The 23,213-nt window shown below is 34.6% G+C and overlaps 3 protein-coding genes across 11 annotated transcripts in view; all 3 read left to right on the top strand.

Moving 5' to 3' along the window:
* Positions 1 to 23,213, top strand: part of CACYBP (calcyclin binding protein) — a 753,822-nt gene that overhangs the window by 199,360 nt on the left and 531,249 nt on the right. The gene's annotated exons all lie outside the window — the stretch shown is intronic.
* Positions 1 to 23,213, top strand: part of RABGAP1L (RAB GTPase activating protein 1 like) — a 790,617-nt gene that overhangs the window by 252,121 nt on the left and 515,283 nt on the right. The window lies entirely within an intron of this gene.
* The window catches only part of GPR52 (G protein-coupled receptor 52), a 65,971-nt gene that overhangs the window by 16,432 nt on the left and 26,326 nt on the right, over positions 1 to 23,213 (top strand). The window contains exon 1 of the mRNA XM_050767261.1: positions 1 to 23,213. This exon is cut by the window's left edge and continues 16,432 nt beyond it; it is cut by the window's right edge and continues 13,869 nt beyond it. Coding sequence (XP_050623218.1) covers positions 22,632 to 23,213 — 582 coding nt within the window. The 5' untranslated portion in view covers positions 1 to 22,631.

Genomic DNA, 23,213 nt, shown 5'->3' with positions numbered 1-23,213 from the left:
GCCAAGAAGTTGACCAAGACCAAAGGAGATCACAAAGAAAGCATAGCATACAGTAGACTTTCAAGAAAGAAGTTTACTGAATGATGAAGGAAAGTATGTGTCTATGGTTTTTATGGCCTACCTAGAATATAGGATGTATCTTCTTTTTTTCTGACCCACTACCAAAGAAGAGTTATAAAATTCCTGTCTTCAGTCGTGTTGACCTAAAATAAGACATACTGTGGTATGACAATATCAACCTTTATGTGCCTTATTCTCAGACTTTGTGCCTTTAGGTTAAGTAGAGATATTGGCTAATAGCTTTAAGTCTTGCTACTTTTCTGTTCTCAGTGTGATGTTCAAAATTAGTGAAATACAGACTTTTATTTCTTCCCTCGAATGTAAGTCATTTCTGTATTTCTGTAGTTATTAAATGCTTTTTGATAATATGATGAAAATATACATTGCATTGGCTTTTAGGAACATTTTCGTCATATATATTTCAACCTTTAATTAGGACCTCTAACAATAACCATATTTTAAAACAAAGTTGGGCAGCAGTTGGCTTTTTGTTTTCTTTAAAGAAATTGAAAAGGTGCTATAAGAAGGTGCTGAGTAATTTTAACCACATGCAATGTAGTAATCACCTGGAAATCACACACTTCCTGAATTGTCTTATTGCTACTATGAAAAACAGGAATAAATTTTAGTTGTTAACACCTTTATTCTTTTTTTTCCGGAGAAAGATTGAAGCTGAATTTAACACATTTAATTGACTTGTATATCACATCATTCGTGACACAAATTCATATTTTATTTGTGCACATGATTAACACTTTATTGGCATTATTGCTATTACAAGATTGTAATATACAATTGGATCCAAATTTTTGTGGAATTAAAAATAGCTGACAATAAGATTATCATTAAGCATTTAGAGCCGAATGGGTTAAACTGTCGTTATTGGTCAGAACAACCAAATAATAGGATTTTCTACATTTTATTTTTTTGCTGGTTTTGGTTGGTATAGAACATCATTATATAACAAATACTATTTGAGATGTGTAGATCATAAACTACAGCACTGGGAATCTTTTGGTCATGCCAAGGTTTTTCTTTGGAATTTGTTGTAGCATTTGCTGTAAGTGGGTTTGACCTGTATAACCAACAGATAGTGTAGGATGTTACTCTTTACCAGTAGTTTTCTGTAACTATTATGTGTACAGTCTTTGTGTCTCAGCCTACATTTATGATATCTGTACATCTTAACAGGCACTCTTTTGAATGTAAATATTTAAGAGCTCTCAAGGAACTTAAAGACATCTAATCCTGCTATTGCATGCTTCAGGTGGTAAGCGTGTCATTTTAAAAAATGAGACATATAGGCGTTTAGGACTGGGAGAAGTCATGAGTTTCTCCCTGTCATCCAGTGAATAAGTGGATTAGAACTTTCTTCTGTTATTTCCAGTAGTGTTTGGCTAAGACATGAAGAATATTTGCAACAAGTGAATTCAGAATTTGTCACAAACTTAGATTCTCATGAAATCCCCCAAAATGTAAGGAACAAATTAGACATAACTTAATGGTATTTATACTAACAGAGTTTTCTAAAACCGGATAAGTAAAACAAGACAGAAACAAACACCTTAGTTTCACTGTCTTGTCTGTTATCTTTTATTAATGATGAAGTTTAGACGTATTTTCCATGAATACAGTGTATGCCTGTGTTACTTAATAATTGAAGTTTCCTTCAACTCTGTTTATGTTGGTTAAAACCATTTTTTATGTAAAGTTAAAATTTACAGATATAAAGACATTCCAGGGATATTGGGTAAATGGTTATTCCAAAAATATCCAAAACTTTTTAAACACCCATTTCGTACACATATAAACAAATGTTAGTTGTAACTGCCATACATCTAATTTATTGGAAATTCAAAGCATTTGAACTATATTTATAAATAAGTTTCTTCTATTTAGAGGGAAGAAAAGTTATTTGTTGAATATCGTTGTTGTAATTGAGTGATATAATTTTGCTGTGTTACAATCATCATTGTTCTCATAAAATTCTGTAGGAAATACTGCCTATTTAATACCTTTACACTTGAACACCACCAATAATTTTGTTTCCCTTCAGGGCATACAGCTGTTTCCAGCCTACTCAGTACCATGTCAGGACATAAAATTATCTTGACAGAAAGATTTAAATTATAAATAGTCCCATAATGACATTCAGCTTGGGCGGTACATTTATAAAAGGAGTTATTAAGGAAAATGTCATTTCAACTCATTACTATAACTAGATTCTCTCATATTTCTGAAGCTGTCTTTTGGTAGCCCGATAATATTTGCATATGTAAGCATTTAAACTATTAAGGTTATCAAGTCTACAAGTATAAAAACATAGTATAGATATTAGATAAATGGTTTCCTGAAATTTTCCAAAACTTTTCTGTTACAAATACGTCTTAATATATGTCTTTGCCCTATGAAAACTGATAAAATACTGGGGAGTTGAGACCCCAAGATCTTGATATTATTCAAAAAGCATAGCACTGGAAATACTTTATATATAATGAAAGAAGAAAAGGACTAAAAGTCAATCTATCTTATAAGCAGCATCAGAATATTGGATAGTGAATAAAATTTTATGAGCACTTTTTTCCTTGAGTAAATGTTGACTATAAGTTACTTGGTGTTAGTGTTCTGATTTTTAAATACCCAGTTTACCATTTTATTAGTACATTTTGATTCTATGAGAATCTACTTTTAACCCAAGTCATATTTTTCTCTGAAAAAAATTATATTTATTCAAAAAGCTTTACTATTTGAATAAGTATTGCTATGAGTCATTTTTCTATTTTATGCTGTGTGTGTACTTAGTTATGTCAGCATCTGAAAGTACAGATACGTAACAGAAAGTGAATGGGAAGATCAGTGAATCATAACAATATGTAATATGGGTCTATGTTGCAGAGCCACACTTATCAAAGCTTTAGCCTGTGTTATGGTCATCACTAAAAAAATCTAGAGCATTGCTGGTTTGAAGCTGGCATGGTGGAGATGTTAGTGTTAGATTAACAGTAACATTTAACCTCTGTAATATAAACCTCTATGAAACCTCTGTTTAACATAAACCTCTGTGTGTTTGTGTGTGTGTGTGTGTATGTATGTGTGAACATTGATTTTACTTCTAAAGTCTGTAGTTTATAAACATTATTGCATTGTGCTGCTTAGTGGGCCAGAAATTACCCAAGATGATTGCTGATCCCAACTTCAATCTTTAATTCAGTTTTGAATCAAATTTTCTTGTTTTGATTTTGACTCCTTCTCAATAGAGATATGTCTCACTGGGTTTCTGCCAGTTTAGCAACATTCATTTCTCTCTTAAGCATGCCTTAGAAACAGCCTAATATATTTATTCTTTACTTTCCCAATTTCTGTCTCTTAAAAAGGGATTTCTGTCAAAGGTTCAGTGTTCTGAGTTGTTCCCTATGCTACCTAATCACTTTAGCCACTTAGCTTTGAAACTACCTGATGAAAAAGGAAGTTGTACTGGCATATGTAGGTCAATTCCTTTGATTTCTCATTTTTCTTATTCCCGCACATAGAATGATGAGAAAGTTTAATATTTTTAGCTTTCTTGTAAACAGCTTTATATTCTGGGTGGTTTTAAGTCACCCCAATTTCTGATAATTTAAAAGAATCCTGATGTTTATTCTAGATAAGACACCTGCTATGTAAAATAATATTTTATGTTGATGTTCAACAGGAAAGGGACGCTAATCAGTCCACCTGATTTATTTAGCAAATATTGTTACCTTCTACTGTGTGCCAGGCACTGTGCTTGCCACCAAGGATAACAGTAATGAAATATTTTGTCAGAGGAGCTCCATTGCCTAGTGAAGAAGATGATCAAGCACACTGAGACCTTTGTTGATTAGTCAATTGAATTGCTTAGTAAATTATTTCAGGTCCCTGCAGTAGGATCGTATTGATCTTCTAGTGAATACATCCCTGGTCTGAGAGTTAGAAGGTTTTCATACCATTTCTTTCTGCTGGCATTTCATCTTTTATCATACATCATTTTTATAAAGTTAGTAAAGTCTGTTACAACATATTGTGAGATCTTTGGGACAGAAATGCAGAGTCAACAGAAACATTATCCTTTCAACAAACATGCACTGAGTACCTATGATTGAAGCACTATGTGTTAGGCTCCCTGAGTGATACAGAGATAAGTGAGTTCTCTAGGTCTAGGAGCTGACAGTGCAGTGTGTTGGATGGAAATGAGGTATGGGGGAAGTATAGAGGAGGCCATAACAGTTAAGACATTTCTTTAGTGCTTTCTTGTAAAGAGCAAATGTATGTTTAAATGAGAATCTTATTATTAACTGTATTCCCTGTAACTCTTTATCTGTTAATAATGATTTGTAGTTGGAGATTTTCCAAAGCTTAATGGGCACTGTAAACTAAAAAATTAAGTTAGTTTATTATCAACTTATTTAAATAGTGTTCTTTAGCTGCCTTCACTTTCGCTTGTATTGCCAGAGTAATTAATCATTATTAAGAGATATTTTTTAACATTTCTACTATTTGTGTCAGGGTTTTCAACTTTGAATAACATGCCAAACCATTTCATGGGGGAAAAAAGTCCTCACAGACCCTCTTTTCACCAGTGTTGGGTGTGTGTGTTTGTGTGTCTGTATTTTATTCAGTGTTATCTAAATATACGGAGATACACAATTAAATACAAACTATACCCTTAACTCTCATGACCATAATCTATTAGAAGCAAACTATAAAATCAATGAAAATGTGTATTTGCCATATTAATCTAATGTTATAAATTAGGTTGTCTTCCAGAAAATAAATTACTGCTGACAGTGTGAATATGATACTGAGAGCTACAATACAGATTTTTTTTTTTGAGCTTTCTTTTAAAAAGCACTATTCCAGCTATGTAAAATTATATTAGGTTCCTTTTCTGGTGCTTTTTCAGTGCTTGTAATTCCTTTTTTAAAAACTAGGACAATTAAGGTTTTGTTTTATGATGCAGGTAAGCATGGAGTAGAATCAAGCAAGGTATTGTAAATCATTAATCTAAAGGATAGTAATATTTATTTTAATGAAAGGCAATATAATTATATTAGGCTAGCTTTAAAATAATAGTGGTCATTACTAGTCATCTTCTTTACTGGATAAGATAGTTAAAGGAAGGGCATCTGTGTTTTTTGAAGGCGTTATGTTGCTACAGAGTTATGAGGATCTATAATATATATAACAGGCTTTCCCTAACCAGCAAGTCCCTTTCTAGGTCTAAGGAAAATCCATGGCACTCTTTCCCACCAAGCCCAGCTTCTCAAGTCTTCTTTACTAGCTCATAAGATAAACCAATGGAGGGCCAGGCATGGTGGCTGATGCCTGTAATCCCAGCACTTTTGGAGGCCGAGGCGGGCGGATCACGAGGTCAGGAGCTCGAGACCCGCCTGGCCAACATGGTGAAACCCTGTCTCTACTAAGAGTACAAAAATTAGCCAGACATGGTGGTGGGCGCCTGTAATCACAGCTACTCGGGAGGCTGAGGCAGGAGAATTGCCTCAACCCGGGAGGCGGAGGTTGCAGTGAGCCAAGATTGTGCCATCGCACTCCAACCTGGGTTACAAGAGAAAGACTCCATCTCAAAAAAAAAAAAAAAAAAAAAAAAAAAAAAAAAGATACACCAGTGGATTTAGGGGGAAACAAAGGAGACAGATAGAGGGTATAAATAAAGCAGAAAGGTATGGAGAGACATACATAGGGGTCTGTTTCCAGCCATTTCCAGCCAGGTTTGTCTATAAATGCTGGGGAAATGTGCTATGTTAGCAACATATATTACATTTGTTACTGCATTTTGGTCACTAGTTATTAGCAAGGAACATAGGAAACTAAAGACGCTTCTTGATTTTTTGATACAAAGCATGTAAATTTAAAATTGTATTTCCCAATAAGGCATCTTTGGGGAAAATAAATTAATTTGTGTTACTTCTCAGCTTAAATCCTTCAAAGGGCTGCATGCAGTGGTTCACCCTTGTAATTTCAGCACCTTGGGAGGCCGAGGCAGGCAGATCGCTTGAGCTCAGGGTGAGACCAGCCTGGGCAACATGTTAAAACTCCATCTCTACAAAAAATACAACAATTAGCTGGGTGTGGTGGTACATGCCTGTAGTCCCAGAGGCTCAGGTGGGAGGATTGCTTGAGCCCCGAGGAGGCAAGATCGCACCACTGCACTCCTGCCTGGATGACAGAGCCAGACCCTGTCTGAAAGAAAAAATAATTTTCAAAGGCCTTACCACTTCTTATAGCACCTTCTTGATTTTATTTTTTCTGTGAGAGTAGGGTTCCAGACCTCAAACAATACCTAGCATGCAATAGACCTTCATTAACATTTTAATTTAATTGAACTCTAATTGCACGAATCTGGGCACCACATGTTGGCAGTAAGTAAATCTTTTCCATTTTTAGTGTATTCTAGGGCAGAGCATTCAAGATTGGAGGTATGGAAGCAAGTTAGAAGAGCAGAAAATCCAAATTTCACACAAACCAAATACAGTTCAGTTTAACAGACATTTATTGAGTGCTCAATATTTCCCACTATTCTTGGAAGTCAGTAATATGTAGGGTTGTCAAAGTCACATTGTTGAATATGTGTAGAATGATGAAAGATATAAGTGATATAAAAAACAACTCTTATGATTAAGGTTTTGTTTTTTGTTTTTTAACTTGGACTGCAGAGACAACTTATAAAGACAAGAGCATGAGTATTTCAAGTTTTCTTTTGAAAACTGAGTCATAGATGTTGCATTTCAAGCCAAGGTTTGATCATTCTATACTTCATGGCTTTTTAAAATTCTAGTTGCTATAACAACTTTGATATTTCTTTATTATTTTTAGCACTTCAGTTGCCATAACAATAAGATATCCTAAAAAATAGCAATTTTCTTTTATAAGAGAAAATTTTCTTTTAATTAAAAATGAATGTGAACCAACATTTCTTTCCTATAATGTGAACCCATTTTTTAAAAAAGGTTTGTACTCTTCTGTTTTCATATAATTTTAACAAACTTTTGTAGGAAATGTCTTAAGGTTCAACTTTTCTCTCTCTGTTTTTACTGTACAAAAGTTGAAGGGATACAGCTGTTTTGAACCAAATTCTATGAGATAATTCTAATTTTTATCAGGTTTCATTGATACAAAAATGAAATGATATAAAAAATTTAATTTCCAAGCAGGAAAAGATCATGATTGATGGATAGTTGTAAGCCATGGGAGATGTAAGAAACGCTGAAATTTCCTTTTCTCCTGTGTTATTTTTAAGTGTATTTTCATACCTGCTGCATACTAAAACAGTTACCTCCTCACTTATCTAGAAATAACTGACAGCTTAGGCCTGAGCTATGGCACTTTACTCATAGAGCAGTTACCTTTATTTACTCTCTTTGAGAAAAAGTTCTTATAAGCTTAGTTTCTGATACTGAAGCCTCTAGAAAATAAGCACAGCAAATAAGAACAGGAAGGAGGGGCTACTGCTATGTTTGCTATGCAAATAGATTCATAAAATATAGAGAGCTGAGTATTATTTTTAAGGTACCTAATTCTTATGGAAATCAAACAAATCCAGCAGCTACAAAGGTATGATTGTATCAGAAGACAATATTCAAATTGATGTTAATAGTGATGATCTTAGGCTACCAAATATTAAATTATGTCAGAATTCTTGGTTTAAGAAGACAGAGGAATAGATAATACATCTTACAAGAATTGAGATGCCTAATGTATAGGTAAAACAATTTTTTTTTAAAACTTGAGATCATTTTTCTTTTTCTTTTTTAAAGAAATAATTTCAACTTTTATTTTCGATTCAGGGATACACATGCAGGTTTGCCATATCAGAATATTGCATGATGCTGAGGTTTGGGGTATGGTGGATCCCTTCACCCAGGTAGTGAGCATTGTACCCATAGTTTTTTAAGCCTTACCTTCCTCCCTCCCTTCCAACTCTAGTAGTTCCCAGCATCTATTGTTGCTGTCTTTATGTCCATGAGTACCCAATGTTTAGTTCCTAGTTACAAGCGAGAACATTGGTTTTTGGTTTTCTACTCTTGCATTAATTTGCTTAGGATAATAGCCTCTGGTTGCATCCATTCTGCTGCAAAAGATGTGATTTCATTTTTTTATGGCTGTGTAGTATCCCATGCTGTCTGTGTACCACGTTTTCTTTATCCAGTCCACTAGCATAAAACATAATATTAAAAAACAATTTTAAAAAGCCCCTCATTTATCTGGGAAATGTAAGATCCACATACCTTAGGTTTTCATAGACTAAGCCTTGGTAATTTTTGTGTTATTTTATTCCTGATCACAAGATTTTCCTAAAAAGCATGGTCAAGTTCAGACAATGATTTTTCTTTTCTTTTCTTTTCTTTTTTTTTTTTTGAGAAGGAGTCTCTCACTGTCACCAGGCTGAGTGCAGTAGTGTGATCTTGGCTCACTGCAACCTCTGTCTCCCAGGTTCAAGCAATTCTTCTGCCTCAGCCTCCCAAGTAGCTGGGACTACAGGCGTTCACCTCCATGCCCAGCTAATTTTTGTATTTTTAGTAGAGCCAGGGTTTTTCACCATGTTGGCCAGGATGGTCTCGATCTCTTGACCTCATGATCTGCCCGCCTCGGCCTCCCAGAGTGCTGGGATTACAGGCATGAGCCACTGTGCCTGGCCGATATTTCTTTTCTTTAATGTACTTTAAAAAAGGAATGATGAGGGAGTTGGCAGTCAATAGAAAAGAGAAAGTGTTATTATTAATTTCCAAAACTCAGCATGTTACCTGTGGATGTAGTTTCTGAAGGAAAAACGATTGAACAAAAAGCTTACTGATGGTAAAATAATATGCTTATCTTACTATCAGTGAGCTTTGAATGAATAGCCACTGTATGCTTTGTTTTTAAGTTTTTAGTTTTCATAACCAACTTTTAAAGGTAAGTATTTACTATCTCCATTTTAAAGATGGAAGCTGAGATACATGGAAAGATATACTCAAGGCCTCATAGTTAATGAGTGGTGCTGCCATCATGCCAACCCAAGTCTGTCTGATTGTAAAGCCTACATTCTTTCCTCAAAGTCATAGTATATCCTTGTCTTCAAACTTAATAAATGTTTATTAAAGGTAATAACATACCTAGGGGAAAATATGAGAAGAAATATACTGTGTATGGTTTTATTTTATTGCTCTGCATACTGTTTTGACCTATTAATTGAGTTTTAAATACATATTTTGTGTTTGAGACTTTCTCCCACTAAGAAGGTGGTAAATATATATGTAAATTGGTATTTTTTTCTCCATTTTTCTTTATGATCGATGAAACATAATGGAACCTCTCAAAGGTTTTGCTTACTTAGCCCATTGTCTTAGATCTCAGCTAGCTAGGGCAGTCTCAAAGTGTTGTATAACTGGCATTTAATATGTCTTTTCTCAGTGTCTCACTTGCAGCTGGGCTGTTGTGTCTTGAGTACAAACACTGAGCCATGAGTCAGATATGCTGATTGAGTGTGAAAGTACGCACAGGCTGGATATACTTACTCCATCCACCAGTATCTGTTCTTTTAGACATTTTAGTAGCTCTCCTTCTTTATGGCACATTGCTACAAAGGATTCTGGTATGTTTCTTTTTAAATATCATTATACTATATAATTTCCTGGCAATGCCTCAAAATTCACTCAAATTATTTAGGGCTCTCATTTCGTGGCTTTACACAGAAGTTGAACACTTGATTACATGCAAATGCTATCACAGCCTTTTCAGGCTTTTCAGCTATCACTTTACACAGGTCTTAAATATTACATTTTAATGAGCTTTGACATGCATGCATGTGTGTAACCACATGTATCAAGATACAGAATGCTTCCCTCATTCCTGAAAGTTCCCTCATACCTCTTGCCGGTCTTGACTGGTACATGTGTGCACATGAGTGCATGCATACACACACACACACACACACACCCCCTGCTGAGGCAACTAGGGTTCTGATTTCTTTCAGCAAAAATTAGTGTTTCCCATTTCAGAACCTCATATAAAATCATGCAATGTGTATTCTTCAATGTATGGCTTCTTTCCTTTAGTTTTAAGATTCATCCACGTTATGTGTGTCTTTAGTTTTGTTCCTTTTCATTGCTATATTTCATTGTATGGAAATATCACGGTTTGTTTATTCATTCCCCTGTTGATGGATGTGTGTGGGCTGTTTCTGGTTTTGGCTATTTCATTTTTATACATACTGCTATGAACATTTTTATGCAAGTCTTTTGTGGACAATGTGTTTTCCTTTCTATTGGATGGAATTGATGGGAGAGAGAGGGTAGTTTTTTTAAATGTCATAAGAAAATTCCAAACTGTTTGTCAAAGTTTTCAAAGTTGAGCCATTTTACACTACGACCAACAGTGTATGGTTTCAGTTGTTCTATATCCCTACCAACATTGTTCTGTCAGTCTTTTAGTTTTAGCCATTCTAGTGGGTATATATTGGTATCTCATTGTGGGTGTATATTGGTATCTCATCTACTTTGCCTTTTCCTGATGACTGTGGATGCTGAGCACTTTTTCATTTTCTTAATGGTTATTTTTATATCTTCTTTTGTGAAGTGTCTTCCAGTTTTTTCACCATTTTTCATCGGATTATTTGTATTCATATTAACAAATTGTAGGTGTCAGTTATGTATTTTGGATGCAAGTGCTTTGTTAGTTATATGTTTTGCTAATACTGTCTTTGGCTTGCTGATTTGCTTAATGATGTCTTTTGCTAAGCAGAACATTTATTTTAAGTATAATGTATTAAACTTTTTTTATAGTTATTGCTTCCAGTATCCTAATAAGTCTTTGTCTATTTTTTAAGAGACACAGTCTTGCTGTGTCACCTAGGCTGGAGTGTGTTGGCATGATCATAGCTCATTGTAGCTTAGAACTCTGGACTGAAGCAGTCCTCCTGCCTCAGCTTGCAGGTAGCTGAGACTACAGGTGTGCACCACCACACCCAGCTAAATTTTGTTTTTGGTATGAACAAGGTTTTGCTATGTTGCCCAGGCTTGTCTTGAACTCCTGGGCTCAAGTGATCCTCCTGGTTAGGCCTCCCAAAGTGTTGGGATTGTAAGTGTGAACCACTACACCTGTTCATCTTTGTCTATTCTTAAGTTATGAAGATATTCTTCTTCTAGAATGTTTTCCTTTAGAAGCTATATGTTTGCAGTTTCAATTTTTTTTTGTTTAGATCTATGCTCCATCTCACTTAAATTTTTCTATATATTGTGAGGACTTGGTCTAAGTTAATTTTTCCCCAGGAGATTATTCAAATTTTTCTAGTACCATTTACTGAGAAAATTTTCCTTTTTCCTTGATTTGTCTTAGAATTTTTAATTGAAATTCAGTTGACCATATAAGTGTGGGTTTATTTTTAGACTTTCTTCTTCTCACTGATCATTTTGTATATCCTTTATGCAAGATCTTAACTCTTAAGGCTTTATAATATGTCTTGAAATTAGATTGTGCCCGTCTTTCAACTTTGTTTTTTGTTTTCTGTTTTTTTTTTTTTTTTTTTTTTCTCTTTCCCGAGATTGTTTTAGCTATCCTAGATCCTTTATGTTTACATATAGGTTTTAGAATTAGTAGCTTGTCAGTTCTACAAAAAACTGCCTGGATTTTAATTGCAATAGCCGTGAATCTAAAGATCAATTTGAGAAAAATTGACGTTCTTAACAGTATTGATTCTTCCATTCCATAAAGATAGTAGGCCGGGTGCAGTGGCTCACACCTGTAATCCCAGCATTTTGGGAGGCCGAGGCAGGTGGATCACTTTTGAGTTCAGGAGTTCGAGACCAGCCTGGTCAACATGGTGAAACCCCATCTCTACTAAAAATACAAAAATTAGCCGGGCATGGTGGTGGCCACCTGTAGTCCCAGCTACTCGGGAGTCTGAGGCAGGAGAATCACTTGAACCCAGGAGGCGGAGTTTGCAGTGAGCCAAGATCACGCCACTGCTCTCCAGCCTGGGAGACACAACAAGACTGTCAAAAAAAAAAAAAAAAAAAAAAAAAAAAGATAGTGCATATATATATCTCCATTTATATAGGACTTTTTAATTTTTCTCAAATGACATTTTATAGTTTTCAGAGTAGAGGTTTTTTACATTTTCACCTCCTTTCTGTTTTTCAAGGCTATTTTAAATGATTTATTGTTTTTAAATTTTGTTTCCTACTGTTTCTTGCAAGTATATTGAAATGCAGTGATTTTTATATATTGACCTGTGTTCCGACAAAATTTACTCATTAATTCTAGTGGGCTCTTGGAAAGACATTTTAGTATTTCTTATGTGCACAATTATATCTTCCTTTTCTTGTATGGCTTTTTTTTTTTTTTTTCTCGATTGTTATACTGGCTGGGACCTCTAGTACAATGTGTATAGATGTGTAAGAGCAGATATCCTTCCCTTTTTCCCAGTCTTGGGAAAAAAGCATTTAATATTTCACCATTAAATATTTCACCATTAAATATTATGCTAGATGTAGGTTTTCCCATAAAGTGTCTTTGTCAGGTTGAGGAGGTTTTCTTTCTTTTGCCACTAAATTAACTTATTCTTAAATATTCTTAGTTGCTAATAATTTGTCTCATAATGAAATGAAATTGACAACATGAAATTGTTTTCTGCCCTTGAGAGGTAACTAAATCAGTAGATTGTGATATGTATCACTTCAGAGGTTTATTTGATTCTTGGCACTTAGACCAAGTTGCTTTAATACTACATTTGATAGTACATTTAAAGTGCATTGATCCTGTATTTTGCAGCATTTGGCATTGTTAAGATGATAAGTAATTAATCATTGTCTTGCTAGATAGGACTTTTCAAAGCGCTAGTGAAATACTCATATTTAGTTTAGTGTAGGGAGATTTATAGATGACTAATACTGCCCTTCATTTGAATATATTAGGAGGTTAATTCCCCCCTCCCACAATTGGGAAATACATTTTCTAGCTTTTTCTTGTGAAGTTTGTGGATTCTGAGCTTCACATAGACTGGATGTTAGTGTTTTTCAGTCCTTTGATAGACTCTTTTAGCTATTTTATGTGCCTTATATTAAAATTATGTTAAATACTTATTTGTTCAACACCTATTCTGTGTCTAGCACCACAGTGTAGGCACTTGAGATGCAACATCAAACAAAGCAGATGTTGCTCCCCTCATGAGACTTGCAATCTAGTCAAGAAGACAAAGCTGAATGAAGTAAATAATTATAAACCATAATAAGTGTAGAATCTGGTCTGGTTCCCTGTGGGAACTCAAGAAGATTTCCCAGAGGAAGTGTTATTAAAACTGAGACCTAAACATTGCATCTGAATTAAATAAAAAGAAGTGGGATGGCCTAGTAAGCAGCAGTTATAAATATCCTGAGACCGTAGGGAACATAGCAAGTATATTTGTGACTATTGGGTGAGGGATATGAGTTGGTAGGGAGGTAGAGGTAGTTTAGTTAATCCTAAAGAACATAAAAGAGAAATGAGACTGGGTGAATGCATGGAGACCAGTTTTTATAGCACCTGTTAGGATCTTAGCATAAGGGCAATATAAAACCAGTGAAGTGTTTTAAAACAGAAGTAATGTGATCTGGTTTGCATTGTGGAAAAAAATACTTTGTCTCTTTTGTGAGTAATGAATTGAAGAGAGACTACAAACAACTCAAAAAGGCCACACTGGAAGACCCTACAGGTGTCTAAGCACAAGATGATGCTGGTTTGCTAGGGTAATGATAGGGAAGATCGAGAAAAGTTACCAGGTAGGAGAAGTAGTAGAGGAAATAGGTAATTTTGAACGCATATGCCTTTTGGTACGTTTTTAAATTTATTAAAGGACAACAGGTTTACTTTAGTCTCTGTTTACTTTTTTTTCTTTCTTTTTTTTTTTGAGACAGTCTCAAAACTACCCTGTTGCTCAGGCTGGAGTGCACAATGGTGCTATCTCTGCTCACTGTAAGCAATTCTTATGCCTCAGCCTCCTGAGTAGCTGGGATTACAGGCATGCACCACCATGCCTGGCTAATTTTTTGTATTTTTAGTAGAGACAGGGCTTCACCATATTGGCCAGACTGGTCTTGAACTCCTGACCTCAAGTTGATCAGCCCACCTTGGCCTTCCAGAGTTCTGGGATTACAGGTGTGAGCTACCTTGACCGGCCTCTATTTGTTTACTTTCTTTGATACTATATTGCTTGTATAGTTCTCTTTGATAGACATTGCCTATTATTTATCCTATTTGCCATTGACGACTAATGGTCCTTTCATGCTTTGCTACTTAAGTTCTTTTGAGGAGTAGTTTGAATTGACTGGATGTTTTAATAATGAAATATTGATAAATATAAAAGAATAAAACATATCTAATGTATAAATAAAAAATCAAATGCCTGTGAAGTATCATGTAATAAAGCTACACAGTTTGGGCTGTTACAAGTAATTCCGTATAATGATTCCTCCTAGATATTTTCTGATTAGCATTCATCAGTTGAAAGCAGAAGGAGGCAGTTGATGATTGTGGAAAAAAATGGCAATAATAAGATACCTAATGACCCTGAAAATGAAGAGAATTATGCCTAATTTAAAAACAAAGAATGCTTTATATAGGAAACTGTGTAAATATATATTAGTACTCTTTTGTCAGTAAAACTTCATGTTATAAATGTGTTCATACTATAATCTGATTGGAAAAAAGTATGGGAAGGAAGAAAAGTAAGGAAGCTAGTACAGTCAGCTGGGCGCAGTGTCTCACGTCTGTAATCCCAGCATTTTGGGAGGCCAAGGCGGGTGGATTACTTGAGGTCAGGAGTTCGAGACCAGCCTGACCAGCATGGTGAAACCCCGTCTCTACTAAAATACAAAATTAGCCAGTCGTGGTGGTGCATTCCTATAATCCCAGCTACTTGGGAGGCTGAAGCAGGAGAATTGCTTAACCTGGGAGGCAGAGGTTGCAGTGAGCCGAGATCATGCCATTGAACTCCTACCCGGGCAACAAGATTGAAACTGTGTCTCAAAAAAACAAAAACAAAAAAACAAAAACAAACAAAAAAACAAGGAGCTAGTACAGTCAGTTGCTAAAAAGAAAAAACTACTTTATTTGAGCTGCTGAAGCTTTTTTCTTTTTTTTTTTTTTAAGCTGGTGGAAAGAAAGAGGGAGACTTAGTGGGTCAAAGACACTGCTTCTGAAACTTTATCTCATGTTTTCATCTCCCTTTAGAAGCATGTGCAGTTATGGATTATTTACAGTATTTCTAGATTCAAATAGTTACCAGTGATTATTTTTTGGAAACAAACTAAAGGGATTTAGTATGTGAAATTTTCTGAATGGTATTTTTTGCCATTTTCCTAATTTTAGAAATATTATGATTCAAAACTGTTTCAAATATGTGTAATGGCTATACTTTTTCAATGGTTTGGTAGTGAATCTTAGCATTTAACTTTTCTTTACAAGGAATGTGAGACCTATCCATATTCATGAATATTTATCAAATATAATTTTATTTTAAATATTTATTTTTCTTGTACTAGAGAATATTAGATCTGAATTTGATTTTAATACTTTCATCTCTAAAAGTCAAAATATTTCCCTATAAAATAGGACTTTCTAGCCTTTTGTATAAAATTTAAATATTGCCTTTTCATCCTTAAACATAGTATTCATGTGAAAATTGTTATTCTAATGTGTCTTACATCTCATTTCTGGTAATGAGAAATACACTTACCATTCTATATTCACCTAAACCTCCAAAGATTTTGACAGTAACATAGTTTTCTCTGAAAGGCAATTCAACATGGAGGAAAGAATAGGGCCTTCTACTCTTTAGAAATAATTTTTTTCCAACTTTTATTTTAGAATCAGGGAGTAGAAATAATTTTTACAATTAATTATACATAATAGTTATATATGGGGTACATGTGATATTTTGATACATGCATACAATGTGTAATGATCAAATCAGGGAAATTGGGACATCTATCATCTCAAACATTTATGACTTACGGTGTTGGTAACATTCTAACTTCTCTTCAGCTATTTTGAAATATACAGTAAATTGTTAACTATAATCTCCTCACTACAAGCACTAGAACTTATTCCTTCTATTTGACTGCATTTTTGTAACCATTAGCCAACCTCTTTTCATTCCTTCTTCCCTACCCTTCTCAGCCTCTGGCAACTATCATATTACTCACTACTTTGATAAGATCAACTTTTTAAACTCACACATATGAGTGAGAGTATTCAATGTTTGTCTTTCTGTGCCTGGTTTATTTCACTGAACATAATGTCCTCCAGTTCCAATAATGTTGCTGCAAATGTAAGGATTTCATTATTTTTTATAGTTGAATAATATTTTATTATGTATACATATTGCTTTTTTCCCCCACCTATTTATATCTTGATGGACACTTAGGTTGATTCCGTATCTTGGCTATTGTGAATAGTGTTGTAATAACATGGTAGCGCATATATCTATTTGATATTGCTGATTTCCTTTCTTTTGGATATATACCCAGCAGTGGGATTGCTGGATCATGTGATAGTTCTATTTTTAAATTTTTGAGGAAATTCCATATTGTTTTCCATAATGGCTATTTTAGTTTTACATTCCCCCAATGGTGTATGAGTGTTCTGTTTTCTCTGCATCCTCACCAGTGCTTGTTACTTTTTGTCTTTTTGATAATAGCCATATTAACTAGGTGAGACTATATCTCATTGTAGTTTTGATTTGCATTTGCCAGATGCAAATTGAGTAATTTTTCATATACCTCTTGGCAATTTGTTTGTCCTCCTGTGAGAAATGTCTATTCCTATCTTTTGCGTACTTTTTAATTCTTTTTTTCTCATTATTAATCCCTTGTCAGGTGGATAGTTTGCTAATATTTTCCCATTTTATAGGTTGCCTGTTCACTGTGTTGATTATTTTCTTTGCTATGCAGAAGCTTTTTAGCTTAATATCATCCTGTTTGTCTATTTTTGTTTTGTTGCCTGTGCTTTTGAGGTCTTACTCAAATAATCATTTGCCAAAAACAGTGTCCTGAAGCATTTCCCCAGTGTTTTCTTGTGTTAGCTGCATAGTTTCAGGTCTTACCTTTAAGTTTTTAATCAACTTTGACTTGATTTTTGTATATGGTGAGAGACAGGAGTCTAGTTTTATTTTTTTCTACATATGGATATCTAGTTTTTGCAGCAGCATTGATGGAAGACACTATCTTTTCAACAGTGTATTTTCTTGGTGCCTTTACTGAATTTAGGTTGACTATAAATGTGTATATTTATTTCTGGGTTCTCTGTTCTGTTCCATTGGTCTATGTGTTTTTATGCTAATATCATGCTGTTTTGGTTACTATAACTTTGTAGTATATTTGGAGTCAGGTAGAGTGATGCCTCTAGCTTTGTTATTTTTTCTCAGGATTGCTTTAGCTATTCAGGGTCTTTTGTAGTTCCATACAAATTTTAGTTTTTTTTTTTTTTTTTTCTCTATTTATTTGAATGTCTTTGGTATTTTGAAAGGGATTGTATTAAATCTGTATGTTGCTTTGGGTGATATTGTCCTTTTAACAATATTAATTCTTCCAATCCATGAACATGGCATATCTTTTTAATGCGTTGTTTGGTTTGCTAGTGTTTTGTTAAGGATTTTTGCATCTATGTTCCTCAGGGATATTGGTCTCCTATAATTTTCTTTGTTGTATGTGTCCATGTATGCTTTTGGTATCAAGATAATGCTGGCCTCATAGAATGAGTTTGGAAGTATTCTCTCCTCTTAACTTTTTAAGAATAGTTTGAGTAGAGTTGATATTAGTTCTTCTTTAAGTGTTTGGTAGAATTCAGCAGTGAAGCCATCAAGTTCTGGGCATGTCTTTGATGGGAGACTTTTTATTATTGCTTCAGTCTCTTTACTCATTATTGGTCTGTTCAGATTTTCTATTTCTTCATGGTTCAATCTTGGTAGATTGTATGGGTCCAGGAATTTTGCCATTTTTTCTAGGTTTTCCAGTTTGTTGGCGTATATATTTTTCACAATAGTCTCCAATGATCCTTTGTATTTCCATGGAGTCAATTGTAATGTCTTTTTTTTCATCTTTGATTTTATTTATTTGGGTCTTCTTTTTTTGCTTAGTCTAGCTAAGGGTTTGTTGATTTTGTTTATCTTTCCAAAATCAAGTTTTTGTTTTGTTGATCTTTTGTATGTTTTTTAGGTCTCAATTTCATTTACTTCTGCTCTGCTCTTTATTCATTCTACTAATATTGGGTTGGTTTGTTCTTGCTTTTATAGTTTTTTGAGGTGTGTCATTAGGTTATTTATTTGAAGTCTTTCTATTTCTTTGATTAGGCATTTATTTCTATAAGTTTCTGTGTTATTGCTTTTGCTGTATCTCATAGGTATTGGTATGCTGCGTTTCCATTTTTATTTGTTTAAGAACTTTTAAAATTCTCCTCTTAATTTTTTCATTGACCCATTGGTCATTCAAGAGCATATTGTTTAATTTGCATATATTTGCACAGTTTCCAAAGCTCCTCTTGTGATTTTTAGTTTTATTCCATTGCAGTAAGAAAAGATACTTGATATGATATAAATCATTTTTATAAAATTTGAAATTATTCTAAGACATTTTCTGACCAGCAACCATCAGAAGAAAGAAGAGAGAGGGGGTTTTATTTGTTTTATTCTTGTATTTTTGCTTATTTATGGTTCAGGGAGTACACGTACAGGTTTGTTACATGGGTAAATTGTGTGTCACTGGTTTGGTATACAAATGATTTCATCACCTAGGTAGTGAGCATAGTGAGCATAGTACCTAATAGGTAGTTTTTCAGTCCTCTCACCCTCCACTTTTCCTGTGGAGTCAGGCCCAGCATCTACTATTCCCCTCTTTGTGTCCATAGGTACTCAGTGTTTAGCTCCCACTTATAAGTGAGAAAATGCAGTATTTGGTTTTCTGTTTTTGCATTGATTTGCTTAGGATAATGGCCTCTAGCTGCATCTGTCTTTCTGCAAAGGACATGATTTTGTTCTTTTTATGGCTGCGTAGTACTTCATGGTGTATATGTACCATGTTTTCTTTATTCAGTCCATTGTTGATAGGCATCTAGATTGATCCATGTTTGCTATTGTGAATAGTGCTGCATTGAACACATGACTGCATGTATCTTTTTGGTAGAATGATTTCTATTCCTCTGGGTTGAATGCTAGTTCTGTTTTAAATTTTTGAGAAATCGTCAAACTGCATTTCACAGTGGCTGAACTAATTTACATTCCCACCAGCATTATATAAGTGTTCCTTTTTTTCCACCACCTTGCAAACATCTGTAATTTTTTCACTTTTTAATAACCATTCTGACTGATGTGAGATGGTATCTCATTGTGGTTTTGATTTGCAATTTTTAGTCTTAAGAATAATAATAACCTATTTCAGTCCCAGTTTCACAAGTCTGTAATTATAGGCAAGTTATACTTACTATCTCTAGTATCTGCTTTCTTCGTTTGGAAAAGGATAATGATGATACCTGCTTCATAGAGTTTTAAGATTTTTATAAAGGAGAAGTATATAATGCACACAGCACAATGCTTGACATATAGAAAATACTCAACAAATGTTAGTTATCTTCCATTTTTATCTTGATTTTCCTGGTGTATTTTAATTCTGAAATAATTTGTAAATTAGTTCTAAGTCACTTTTAAGAAAAGTGCTGATCCCATAAGAAGTATGTTTAAAATAGTGAATGTTTGTCTGTAGTAAGTCAAAATAATCAGAAATGTTTTTAATGTCCATCAAATATTTGAGTTTAATTTGCATTGTTCTAGTTTAGGTATGTGTAGCTCAAGCGCTTAGAACAAATTTCTTTGACCATTTGACCTTTTTTTCATATTAGGATAAAAAGTGGATAAGCAGTGTTTCTATTTATTCTAATTTCTGTGCTCTGTTGAGATCATATTTGACCTTCATTATTTCTCTGAATAGATTTTGGTACAGTAGTGCTAGTTCTGTTGATTTGTTTGTACAGTTAAATACATCAAACTCAGCAATTTTTTGTGGGTGTGGTAGGGATTGGAGAGATTAGTAAATGATTTATAATTTCTGTTAATTAAAATATAGCTATATATTTTAGAGATAAATTAGTAGTCAAATCACTTTAGTTCATGAAGACTTGGCAGATTTTTAATAATTAATAAGTTTTTTCTGCCAATGAGCATTAGATTACTGCTGACTTTTTAGTGTCATAGTACCTTGTGGTAGTTTCTTTACAGGGTTTACAGGAGTATGCCAGTTTATTTTTTCTGTCCTGTCCATGCAAAATAATCTTTACGAATGCTATAAGGAGAATACCTTGAGAAGATCATAAATACCTTAATATATTATAAAGATCGGTCAGTTCCATTGTCTTCTTTTGTCAGTCTTGATCGGAGCTTGCCGAGTAAGTCTATAAGCCTGCATGTGCCTGGCAACTGTTACCTAGTGACAGTTTCAGCTGCAGTAGCCATTGGCTGTGCTGTTGATTGGGGCAGGAGGGCCGAGTCACCTTTCTGATGGTGAGTTTTTCTGCATCAGCCCAGGATGAGGAGGAGGAGGAGGAGGGCTTGGGCTCAGGTGGAGGCATTGATGCTGAGAGATTGTGAAGAATATACTGAGAGCATCCTTGTAACTGCATCACAGTAAATCGGACTTCTGAATCAAGCAGCCCAGCCTAGCAGCTGATAAGAGTGAATGTAGGTGAGAAGCATTACCTTATTCCTGTAACAAGAGAACTATTTTGTGATAAGTGAAACTAGGAATGTACAAGAAGAAATATCCTGTGGCTATTATAAAAGAAGAAGGACTTGCCTGAATGACTTGGTGGTGCACCAGAAAATAACTTTCAGAAGAATGCTTTCTATTAAGCTGCTGCATTGTTCCTGGAGGAAACGTTATTTCTAATGCATGTTATTTCTTCAAAAGATAGGATAACAAAGAATGACAAGAGACTCTCTGAAATGACTTTGCTTTTAAAAAATACTTTGGCAAATGTTAACCTGATATCAAAATGACCTTGGAAGCATTTTGGATGGATTCTATCCTGCCAGCCTTGCAATATTTCAAACTCTAGGATTTAAACTCATCTTGATACTTTAGAGGTATTTTAAAATAAGACTAACTTGCAACCTACCTAATGGCCCCTGTGTTAATTGAGCAGTTGCTCAAAATAGAATACAGAAATAGAAGAGGCATTTTTTAACATATGGCTGCTACATAACTGCAAATGTAATAAACAAGGTAATTTTCCACTTTCAGAAGATATAGTTGAAGTAATGATTTAATGTGTTAATCATCTACCAAAAATAGAAAAGGTATAGCAAAATAGAATATGAAGCCTATTAGAAATACCTAAGTAATAAATAATGGCAACATTTCTGGTCAAATAAGCTCAGAGTGTATTGAAAAGTTTTATTATTGTCTAACTTTACATTTATATATATATGTGAGATATGGGTGTACAGTTGCAAAGGTGAAAAGTAACTGTGAGTTACATATTTTATTTTCATGCTCCATTATAAGGAATGTGGTATATCAAATAACAAATGTTATTTTAAGTTATAGATGCCAAATTAATATCAAAAATGATTTCATTTTGAAAAGGAAGAGGTATAAGTTACATTGCTGTTAGTACCACCAGTAACTGTAATGAACTAAAACTGCTTTCATCTAAATGCTTTAAAAATGCATGCAGAATTAAAACTTCAGAAGTTTATTATATTTTGCCAGGTGTTAATTCATTAATTCATTGTATATTATCTTTTCTATTGGAAAATACTTTTTTCTCATGAGAGTTATACGGCAATCTGTAGTCTGTTACCTCTGTTCTGCCCATGTAGAGATGAATCTTCAAATTAACTTTGATAGAGTTGTTTTTCTTAGATTTTAGAAAAATGAGAAATAGATGATAAATTTGACCCCCCAACATCAATCCCTGAACTAAGCCCAAAGACACTCTTTTCCACAATGAACTTTTTCTCAGCTTTTCAACCAAATTTGAGGTCTTAATTATTTAAAATCTAAAATACGAATGCATTTTTCATCATAGATAAAGCAGGAAGCCTGAGACGGTTTAAGAGTTTTCCTTTCTCATTCTTTCTAGTTGCTCCCTAAGAAACTGCCTCTCTTGGAGAACAGCCCACAGAAGCTTTTCTTCCTTTGGCAATTCATTTTTTTTTTCTTTTTACAGATTTAATTTTTCATAGTGCAAGATAATAAGTCTATTTTCTCTAGAAGTACCTTATGCCTGCAAAAAGTTCTTTGAGGGCAAAGGAAACTAATTAGTGACCTCTTTTCACCTCCTTTCTAGCTTACCCCCTTCTCTCCACCCCCCACCCCCCCACCCCCCGCCCGAAAGCTGAGGTGTGTCACTGCTGAACTGAGGCTGATGAAGAGACTTGAGCACTCTCTGGGACTCTCAGCTGTGACAGAAGCACTGACATTGTCTACTGAAGCAGGTTCTGAAACACTCGTGTGCGGTGTTTAACAGATGCTGGATAGGGCACCTGCTTGCGGTGGCCAAGTCTGCAGGTATCTTTAAATTTCCAAGCCATGAATGAATCCAGGTGGACTGAATGGAGGATCCTGAACATGAGCAGTGGCATTGTGAATGTGTCCGAGCATCACTCCTGCCCACTTGGATTTGGCCACTACAGTGTGGTGGATGTCTGCATCTTCGAGACAGTGGTTATTGTGTTGCTGACATTTCTGATCATTGCTGGGAATCTAACAGTTATCTTTGTCTTTCATTGTGCTCCACTGTTACATCATTATACTACCAGCTATTTCATTCAGACGATGGCATATGCTGATCTTTTCGTTGGAGTTAGCTGCTTGGTTCCTACTCTCTCACTTCTCCACTACTCCACAGGTGTCCACGAGTCATTGACTTGCCAGGTTTTTGGATATATCATCTCAGTTCTAAAAAGTGTTTCTATGGCATGTCTTGCTTGCATCAGTGTGGATCGTTATCTTGCAATAACCAAGCCTCTTTCCTACAATCAACTGGTCACCCCTTGTCGCCTGAGAATTTGCATTATTTTGATCTGGATCTACTCCTGCCTAATTTTCTTGCCTTCCTTTTTTGGCTGGGGGAAACCTGGTTACCACGGTGACATTTTTGAATGGTGTGCC

Source organism: Macaca thibetana, chromosome 1 (assembly GCF_024542745.1).
Source record: "Macaca thibetana thibetana isolate TM-01 chromosome 1, ASM2454274v1, whole genome shotgun sequence".
NCBI classification, from domain to species: domain Eukaryota; kingdom Metazoa; phylum Chordata; class Mammalia; order Primates; family Cercopithecidae; genus Macaca; species Macaca thibetana.
The sequence above is the reverse complement of the archived record's forward strand: the minus strand, read 5'-3'. Positions and strand labels throughout refer to the sequence as shown.